The 11,351-nt window shown below is 32.6% G+C and overlaps 1 protein-coding gene across 1 annotated transcript in view; it reads right to left on the bottom strand.

Annotated features, from left to right (window-relative positions):
- LOC108685764 (frequenin-1) overlaps positions 1 to 10,944 on the bottom strand; it is a 48,279-nt gene extending 37,335 nt beyond the window's left edge. Inside the window, exon 1 of the mRNA XM_018190726.1 lies at positions 10,881 to 10,944. Coding sequence (XP_018046215.1) covers positions 10,881 to 10,944 — 64 coding nt within the window. The remainder of the gene's footprint in view (positions 1 to 10,880) is intronic.
- Positions 10,945 to 11,351: the final 407 nt, after the last annotated feature.

The following is an 11,351-nucleotide window of genomic DNA, read 5'->3' as shown; positions in this document are numbered from 1 at the left end:
ATATATATATATATATAAGTAAATAAACTACGTAAGAAATGTATAGATCAGGAGCACTTGAGATAAAACTAAGACAGGAAGAGTAAGGCGTAATCTCGCATCAGATAAATTAATAAGCGGCCTGATAAAACGGCGCGCTCATCACGCGATCACGAAAACATATGTCGAGCACCGGTTTCTCGTGATCGCTTGTAACGTAATATAACCGCAAAACATTATTTTACTGTCTATTGATTTTCGCGGGCAGATTAAATGAAAGTTTCCTGGAGCGGGTGTAAACGGTGCTCGATCTTACGAGATTGTAATTACGCGAAATGTTCGTTTCCAGGCGTTTATGGACGAATGTATAACTACCGGCAAAATTGCCATCGAGTAGTTTTATAGGAAATGGAATAGATAATGTCCGGACATCAGTTTCTAATTGTCTCTTAAAACATGGCAAGATAGTGCAAGACAATGAAGTGTTCAGAATAAATATTTATACAAGCGACAGTTAAATAGAATTAAAATTAGCATCGAGTACAAACAATACAGAATGTTTGAATGATTTCTCATTTAGATATGATTTAATTATCTTTAAAAGTGTGAGTATTTTATAAATATTCACTGTCGAAGCGACATAAATAATGGAGCGAAGATAATACCGAGCTGGTGATTTTATAGTGTTCTATGTATTGACTATTTTATGGGAATCCTCTGTTAAAGGAAATTGCATGTTTAAACGATGAATTCTATTGTCTTGATATATAAAGCTTCAGGAAGCTATGTATATATAGGTAGGTCGTCGATTTTATTACAATATGTTGCATAGCGCGCTTTATTTTACTTATACAAGCATAGTATTTAACTGTTATCTCGAGTGATTTTTTTTTAAAAGTGATAATATCAGAATTATTGTTAATACTCGGAATTATATCAAGCTTAATGAGGAAATTGAGTAAATATTTATACAAATGAGTCAAAGAGTTAAAATTATTGTCGAGTACAAAACTATAAAATATTTAAACAATTTCTTATTTAGGTAATTTATTAGTAATTTATTATTCTTAAAAATATTTTATAATAATATTCAATGTCGAAGAAACATTAATAAATAACGAAAATGAAAGTAACGCCAAGATAGCAATTTTATGTTTTATATTGACTGTTCTACTATATATATCACCTATGGGATGGATATCACCTATTAAAAGAAATTGCGTAGTTGAACGATAAATTTTATTTTTTTCATACATGAAGCTTCAAGAAGCTATAAATACAATTATGAAAATATATATAATCGATTTCATTACAACACGCTGCGTATTTTTATTCTATGTATCTTCATAATTAACAGTTATTTCAAGTGTCAGTTTCATGAATGTAGCATTAACGAACCACCACTTTTATTACTTGGGATTATGTCAAGCTTAATCGGAAAAGCGAGTGAATATTTATGCAAGCGACAGTTAAAAGAGTTAAATGGAATTAAAATTATTGTTAGGTATACTATAATTGTTTAGACGATTTCTTATTTAGATATAATTCATTGATATTATCTTCAAAAATATTTTATAAATATTTAAGTATTCATACAATATAAAAACATTGATAAATAATTGAAAATAATGCCAAGAAAACAATTTTATGGTTATTTTTGTTTTGTATATTGACTATTCTGTAGAATAGGAATCCTCTATTAAATAAATTGCACAGTTGAACGATGAATTCTATTGTTTTGATATATGAATTAAGCTCCAGAGAATTATGAATGTAGTTATGTTATATGAATGTAGAAATGTGTATGTTATTGGTTCCATTACCAATATGCTGCGTAGTACGCTTTATTCTAAATTCAAGCGTGGCGCACTTAACAATTATTTCGAATGTCTTTTTCATGAGTATGATATTAACAAAATTGCTTTTATTACTCGGGATTAATTAAGAGCTTAATTAAGAAATCGAGTGGATACTTATACAAGTAACGATCAAGTAGAATTAAAATTAATGTCGGATACAAACTGAAATATTTAAACAATTTTTCATATAGATATAATTAATTAATTAAGAAATCGAATGAATATTTATACAAGCAATGGTCAAGTAGAGTTAAATTAATGTCGAGTTGAACTCAAACTGAAATATTTAAACGATTTTTCATATAGATATAATTAATTAATTATTTTTTAAAATACTTTATGAGTATTTAGTTTAATCAAATTATCATTGAGTAATGAAGTGAAAATAATATCAAACCGTCGATTTTATGATGTTTAATATTGATAATATTGTATAATATTGATTGGTTCTATGGAGTAAAAATTCCTTGTTAAGGAAAATTATATAATTGATCGAGATGAATTTATTGCTTTGATATATCAAGGTTTAGAAAATTATGAAATGTGTATACCGTTGATTAGAATATGCTACGTAATACGCTTTATTCTACGTTCTAGTAAATAACAGTCGTTTCAAATATCTTTTTCGCGAATGTGGTATTAACAAAATCGCTGCTTTTATTGCTCGGGATTATATCAAGCTTAATTCAGAAAATCGAATGGGATTTTCGTCAACAAATGTGAATTTGTTTTTGCGGTTTCTTTGGATTACAATTAATCCCCTTTTTGGGCAATTCATCGTGTCATATAGCAATACAAATTTATTTACACAGCTAACTACTTTAATTGAATATAAATTGGGATTAATTCGGTTTATTGTACATTAAAATCTATATAAATCTAATTACTTATATAATTAGCTTTGTAGCCGGCATTAGCGTTTAACTAAAAAAAGGATTAATGCGCCACTTCTTTATATCGCTGAGGTAATATCACGTTATCGCGCAATGTAATGCGTGATATCGGAGAGCAAAGATCAAATCACCGTTATAAGCGTGATGTTATTTACAATTTTGTTGGCTTAGACAAAAATGGGGAAAAAGATATTTGTAAATCGATGATAAAACTGCTTGTGCGATATAGCACATTTCATAATTTATCGGTTAATTGCATATGCATATAGAACAATTTGCCATGTTCAGCGACCTGGTTAACGAGCGGAATTTTATTTACGCGAATGCGTGACACAGGTGGCAGAAAGTTGCAGTATATTCGATCTAAATATAATGATCGCAAACGAGGGTGCATTACGCCAATTAGATATTTCCCATTTATATCAAGGGTGCCTGCTAATTTGAATTTCATCAAAGATTCCACGTGTATGTTGCCTCCAAACATCGTTAATATCTAAATACAAGTGGCATAATCTACAATCTTCACCAAATGGCACGTTCTCTGTTCTCGTAATAATACTTACTGATCATTAATTATTCGCAACACAGCTGCAGCAATAGTACAAGCAGTCGCCAATTCTCATGTAACCTGGTTCTCACACGGTCGTTCGCTAAAGTTCGTTCGCTAAAGTTGATTCGGATTACCAGCGTATCCAACCGAGTCTGAATTTATAATCCAAAAGGACGATGGTGCCGGCACTGCCGGCTGAAGATGCATTCGCGTGTGAAATTCCTCGTGACCAGCCTCTAACGAGGCTCGTAATCCGTAATAACTCGTAATTTCATAGTTATTATTCCCGTAATGAGAACGCCGGATCTTTCTCTTTCTCTCCCGTGGGGCCATCCAGCTGGCAAATTCGCGACAGTAATTTACCGCCCGTATTGGACTCCCGCGCTATCGTGTTAAATCGTGACAGACATGATCAGCTTGACAGTGCGCCTCCGGCGTGTAGACGTCACATCGATAGCGCATAATTTGGATGTTACGGTAAGATCACATCCGGTTGCGCTGCTATAACCTCATTCCATAACAATTTACTACAATCTCACGTACTCTGCACGTGTTTTGTACCTGGTTTGCAATTTATATACATGTCACGTTTCTACCATTGTCATTTTTCATTTAATGTGTTATGCATGTTTTCCAGTTTTGTAATTTAAAATAGCGTTTAATTTCATATTTGTTTTGTAACATTTTGTTTTTTTTTTAACATTCATAAGTAAAAACTGTACGATTTTAGATGTAAAATAATCAAGACAATCACATACAAGCGAACACTTGTTAATTACACATTAAAAAAAAATTTAGTAATAATTATCAAATATTGAGTGAAATAATGTCAAATATTCAATTAATATATAATATAAGAAAAAATAATTTTACTTTCCTAAATATTTAGTAAGTATTACCATAATAATATAACCGTTTAATAATACTTATTAAATATTTAAGCAAATAAAATTATGCAAACAACATGTTCAATGCAAAAAATTTTCGGGATATGTATACTATGGTATTTTGGAGAGAAAAAGACTTGACTTTTTGTTGAACAGTAATTATTTCAGTCATTTGATAATATTCTTGAGACTTCCACGGGTTCTTTCTATATAAAGATTATGCGTTTTCGCGGATTTCTTCTGTGTCCAGATCCATTCTTGGAATGCCAACGTTTCGTGAACCTTGCAGTTCACTTCATCAGGGCGAGGAGCAGCCTGATACTCAAGGGTCTGATTTTCGCCCTGATGAAGTGAACTGCAAGGTTCACGAAACGTTGGCATTCCAAGAATGAATCTGGTCACGAAAGAAATCCACGAAACGCATAATCTTTATATTTCAGTCTTTATATTTATGAATACTTTAATTGACTCTATATTTATTTTTCAACATTACGATTAACAACAATATCATTTTGCCAATTTTCGTAATTGATCCATGATGGATCCATTGTCGAGTCATTCTCTAATCTCAGATTAATCTTATCATCGTTTTCCATATGCCGATCTATCTCTAAGACTACTCATGCGTTCATGAAAACTCTTACGAAGATATTCACGAAAATCCTTTCTACTATTGATCGTCTTGTTCAGAAATTGCGGACCTCAAAATTGGTTTTCGGATAAGAACAGGTATTTTCCGCCGCGTTAAGCACGCTAAAAGCGATGCGCAGTTTAAATTCGTTCTCGTGAAAGTCTACTCTCGGCGATTACAATTAAATTTCAATAGTGTGTCTAGTCTAGCGATTTTCGAGAGATTTTTCTCTCGCGTAAATAATATAAAAATTCTGCTGAGGCGATAGAACGCGTCATTGCCGCAAACAGCGCATCTATGGCGAACTTCCGCGGTAGAATTTCCTTAAAAGACTTGAGAATGTTCTTAGAAGTTACACCTCTTGACAACGAGTGCACGAATCGGAAGTTATCGAAGGAACGAATCATTGAAAGATTTGCCCGTCCAAGCGGAATAATAGACGCGAGAGCGGAAAATTTTCGAGCTCGCAGTTGACCACCGAGGCGTGCGTATCTTCGACAAAGGCTCTTCTAAACGTGATACTCTTAGAGCTCGAACCCGAGTCTGGTTACCTGAAGACTGAAGCTATTCATCTAGCCTGGACTTTGACTGACCCTTCCTATCGTTTTGTAACTTATTTTATAGGAGTATAGAGAGTTTTAGTAACAGTTGTTTCGTACAATATTGGCTAAGAAATTAATTTCAATTTGTCAAGATAAGAAGGACATGGTTAATATTATTATTTTGACTTTTCTTATTCTGGTATATTAGCTAGAGATAGAAAACGTTTTCACATTTTTAGAAGATGTTTCAGAAATTATAAAGGCATTGATAAAATTAACACAAATAATATATAAATATAAATTAATATTCAAATTATCATTAATTAATCAATTTATTCAGTTTACAAAGAGCATTGATTAGACATATCACATAAATATTTCCGAAAAAATGGAAACATTTTCTCTGAATTTAGTAAAATTAATCGAAAACTAATCAATATAAATAAGTAAGGACGAGGCCATATTTGATTAAAGCGGATCTTTAATCAAATATGGTATCTAATTATATTTTTTGCGTGAATCTTATTCCAGTTTAAGTAAACTGTCGATTATCTGTTGCTCTTGAAATACAGTTTTAAACTAAAGCTGAATTTATACATCGGATGAAAATTGTCACTTAAATGTCTACACGGAAATAACGATTTTGTTAAAGTATCTAAAAGTTTAGTTGGATACATATTTGAAAATAATTTAGTTGAATCGTCAGAATAATTAGAACGTTTAAGTATTGATGATATGCTGCAAAAAGTTGAAATATTTTAACAAGTTTTGAGCATTTTCATAATTATTTGGATGTTTTAAATAAAATTATTTTTAAATTTGTATTTAATTTAAATTTTCTCTGTATTTAATACACGGGGAAAAAATGTAAATTTTAATAAATATGTAATAAATAAATTTTAATAAATATTTGTTTGAATAGAATTAGTATAGTTGAATATTTACTAAATGTACATTTATTTGATACAAGAATTATTCATTCGATTTAACTATTATATTTTTTCATTTAGCAAACAAAAAAAATTATTTTCCGTGAATAAGTAAAACTTATACCAGTACTATTCAAACAATTATTAATTAAAATTTAATAGATACATTTTTCTCTCAGTATTTAGATAATTTGAATTTTTAGATACTTTAACAAAACCATTCTTTCCATGTAGCGAATTTTATATCGCATACTGTCTAATATTTAAATATTATCTGATTGCAAATAAAAATTAAACAGACTATTTAAACTAATGACAGTCAAAATTATTATTTTACACTACGAATAAGCGAATAGAACGTCGTTGGAGAATGTAATTCAAAGCATAAGGCTTTGATGTTTGTTAGGCGTTCTGCGTAAAGTTGCACCTGGATTATTCTCATACACGGATTATAGCGGAAATAGAACAGTAAACGAGCGCGAATTTTACGGCACACTGAACCGCCTCTGTGTTTGAAAGAAAAGCGACAAACCAGAGAATATTGTAGAGCGAGATTACAATTTTTTGTCGACGCGACTCAACACGTTACTGCATAATAAACACTCAGAATATTTTAAGCTTTCTGTCAATTTCGATAAGCAGTTACGCTTTAGTTAATTAACTCTTTCAGATCTAACTTTATCGTTAAAAAAATTTGTTTTTAATTCAGTTTTTTTTCAGCATATTTAAATAAATAATTTATACTAAACAACTAATTTTGACTATTTTTCACAACATATACATTATTATTATGTACATCAGATCTTAAATGATGCTGATAGCATTAAATAATTTCAACGGATAATGTCTTCTAATTTAATGTACATTACAATGTACACTCTAAAAAGGAGTTAATTCGTACCGTGCATTATTATAAGGTGTGTCCGACGGGCAATTAAGGTGATGACGCAAACAGTATTCCAGGTCTTTTTATCAATCACTTTTGTATTAATTACAAAATAAATGTGCGTGAATTGATTGAAACCTAATCTTTTTCTTGCGTGTCGATAAATATTTGTACGATCGCGTTCAAATGAAATTAATATTTCACGTCGATAGCACCTTGTTCGAAAACGGGATAAACGTTCACATATAAACGTTGCCACGTGCGCAGTTTGTATTCAGTTTGGCACGATTTATTTCATTCCCGAGATCAAAGCGCGATGACGTTGACAATAGCGTTTTACATTAAATGTGTGCTGACGCGGTGATAGACTACTTTGGTACGCATTATTGATGCACGCGTAAACCCACGTGGAACTACCTGTTTAATAAAGTTAGTCTTGCAATGATATACTTCGCGGTATCCCTCGATACATGCAACTTTTTATTATACTGGGTCATTCGGTCGATCGACTTAACAAATTGGCGGTTATTAAAATGCATAGGCAAATAAGTCAATAATAAGCCATGACAACTGGACTGTCAGAGATCTTGTACACTTCGGTCTATATCTGACATAGTTTCGTCCAACTAGAAACTATCAACGAGGTGCAAAACAGGAATATCGTTTTTATTTAGCATATGTTTCAGATTTAGAAAATTTATCTGTGAAATTTTAAGTATCATAAGTAAAAATGGAAATTTAAAAAAATAATACAAATTTTATATGAAATAAAGATTAAGATAGAATTTTTGGAGTTGATATAGTCTCATCTATCATAATAATTATTTTTGTACAATGTGAGTAACAATGTCGGTTGAATTACACGATACAATTTTGTCTAAAGTAATAACTGTCAGCGTGATGCAAAACAAGAATGTCGTATATTTTTCAGATTTCTCTAGGAAATATACTATTAAATTTAACGATTTAAATATTGTAAGTAAAAAACGAAAATTCTGAGGAATAATAATTCTAAGTAATAGAAGTAAAATTTTATAGGGCTGATATATCTTTATCTATATTATAGTAATTATGTTCTGACTCGAGCAAATAATTGAATAACATAAAGGACAATGTTCCCTTATCATTAATCACTGTACGATCGATATCCCAAGAGGCTAGCTTTTAGAAAGAATATCGACGTAGAAAAATGTTGATTTAATTATCTCAGATCTGCCACTGTAGCTTTAATAAAACGTTTGTCAAACAATTTGTGCATTTCCGTGCATAATGTTTATTAATCGAATCTGCTTGCGACGAGGGCGAAAATCCTAATAAGGGTCCACATGAAAGCTATCACCAGCGCCAGAGTAATCACTTGGAAGTGTATAGGGCCAAAAGCGTACTTGCCCTTCGCATTTTCACCCGAATAATTCATCGAGAATTCCGTCCGCGTCGTCCATTTTTGCGCGCTGAGAATATTTAATCGTTAATTTAACATTAGTGTCACTAAAAACGTGATAATTTTCACGTAACAATTATAAGTGTGTATGTTATATAGGATAGGCCACTTGACAATTTCTTTAAATAAAATAACAATATTAATTATAACTTAAATATAAATGATAATAAGTGAAAATCGACCAAGAAATGTTTAACACAAATAAGTGAAGGCTATATTCAGTTAGCGGAGAGCGTTTACTAGTTCTTTAGTATGATTGGTTTTTGTCTTTAGTTTTTCTGGATCTAAGTGTAGAAATCAAATGTAATTAAGAATCACTGAGCGCTTACTGAGTTGCTTTGTCTTAAATGCACAATCATCATTCAAATATATTCACAAGAAAACTGTCGAAACCGATTTTAATGAACTGTCTCTCACTGATTTTAATGAACTTTGACTTGTAGAACAAAAAAAATATTAAATCTATATTTTTTTATCTGCTTATTTGCTTATTTCAAAGTTTCAAAATAATACTTGAGGAATAAATTAAACAACAAAGAAAATTAAGGCTAGAAGTATAGCGCAGAGAGGTGCAAGTTATGATGCAAAAACTTTAATTACTTAAAAAAAAGATGATGTTATCATCAATATTTCAAATTGTACGTTTCAACTCATTTTGATGTCTTTTTCAGCAATGAAATCACAGAGATTTTTAGAGAAAATTAGTTTAGTAGTTCATTAAGGTTATGCACAGATTAATAAATCTAAAGTGGCATCTCAAAGACTGAGAAAATATCGAGAAACTTTGAATTAACTTTATAAATCTAAATTAATATGACAACAACAAATTTTATATTAATGGCATTATCCTTCTTATAAAGTAATAAAAGTTTTTTTTTATATCATAACTTGCGACTTTTTAACCGCACTTCATTAGTTTGGATCTTTTTTGTTTGTTTTTGTTGTGTTAAAATTTGAGTGTAATTTTTACATTTTCACTTTAAATTAAAACAATTTTTTTCTGAAAATGAGAATATACTATTATTAAGAATATAAAATATCATAAAATTTTTGTGTAAAATTTTTTCTTATGTCTCATAGCAATATATTCGCTAAAAATGAAAAAAAAGTATTATCTCCGAAAAGTTATCTTGACTTCTAAATCTTGAGATAATCAGATAAAAAAATACGAATTTAGTACTTTTTAATACTCTAAAACAAATTCAAAGTCCGTCAAAATCAGTGAGAGACAGTTCCGACAGTTCTCTTTTCAGATATATTATGACATTCCATTTCCTATGATTATGTATCAAGAAATTAATATTAAGTTATATTTCATATCGTTATTTCAATTCGAATTCGTTTTGAAAATCTGTAGCCTACTTTGTATATATAATGTCGAGGGTCGCATTTACCATTTGTAGAAGTTTTTGATGATTTTTGCCGCTATCATTTTGTGTGTGTTCCTATTGTTTTATAAATTATTCAAACCTAGTGTAAAACTGCCTGATGTAAATATTATTTAGTCATAAATGCAGTTTACCGGTGTCACACAACTTTTTGCTGAAAGATTAAATAGAATTCCGCGGTTGTAGACGTCGCGTTCACTATCGAGCTCTCGTTCAACGGAAACAAAGCCACGTGGCGTGGAAGCACGGTGTGCTGTCGTTTCCGACAGGCAAACTTTATGGAATGGATTAAACGCATTTTATCGAATGAAGAAAGGTACGTCGTCATTGCAGCGCGTATTGAACGGCCGCGCGATCGATGCGCGTTTAGCGTGTAGACAGAGGGAATGCGGAGAGAAAGCGATAGATGGATAAGGAGAGAGAGAGAGAGAGAGAGAGAGAGAGAGGGAGGAAGAGAGAGAAAGTTAAAGAGAGACAGTTTAATGATGGAGGCTGTGGTTGCATGGATCGCCAAAATAACATAGTAGGTCAGTCGGAAAAACCAAAAGAGGAGCTCGCCACTCGTCTTTTGGTCTCACGATTTTCGCATCAGCTCAGTGCTGCGAAAGAATCCGCGACTCGGAAGACCCACTTTTTCGAGAGTTACGTTGAAAGGGGCGCAACCGTTCATCGCGACCATCCCGGACGATTTAACTTGGCGTTTATGACCGGTGAACACGGAAATATCGCGCGCTGTGCGCGCAATCGGAAATTTATGATGGTCGTGATAATCAGGGATACGCGCCTCCGTTGTGCGATATAATCCGCTGATGGTGCGATTTCGCACGCGCTTGAACAATGTAATAAAGGAGATGGTACTGAGTATACGACAGCTAAAAAGGTTATTGCTACTTACAGTACGTGTCGGTGGTGAGGCGATCGATGGTATCCTGCTTGAGCTTGCTGTTCTTCTTACCCATCTTCGTAGCCTGGAGCCGTGTAGAATCTAACGCGAGCGATTTACACCGATCTTCTCTCGCTGAGCCGAGAACTCCGAGCCGCTTCTACTCTGCTGGATCTCTTTCGTTGCGGATTCTCACCGTCCGTCTTGCATCTCTCGCGATTTCGCCAAATTGCAACCGACGATGCGAGAGAAGGGTGGAGGGAAAGAGCTCGAGTTCCGGATACGCCGGGAATGACTAGAGAATACGACGCTTCCGCCGTTGGTTTACGAGGACAGAAAGGATTTACTGGACGAAGTTTTCCCTCAAGGCGCGAGACGTGAATCGCCTCCTCCGTGAAAGCCCGCCGTTCTCCCACCGAGTTCCTTGACTTCTGTTTCGTATATAACTGCGAAGATACTCTATCGAATTCCACTCGATAAGTT

Source organism: Atta colombica, unplaced genomic scaffold (genome assembly GCF_001594045.1).
Source record: "Atta colombica isolate Treedump-2 unplaced genomic scaffold, Acol1.0 scaffold156, whole genome shotgun sequence".
Taxonomy (NCBI): Eukaryota; Metazoa; Arthropoda; class Insecta; order Hymenoptera; family Formicidae; genus Atta; species Atta colombica.
This window is presented reverse-complemented; position numbering and strand designations above follow the sequence as displayed.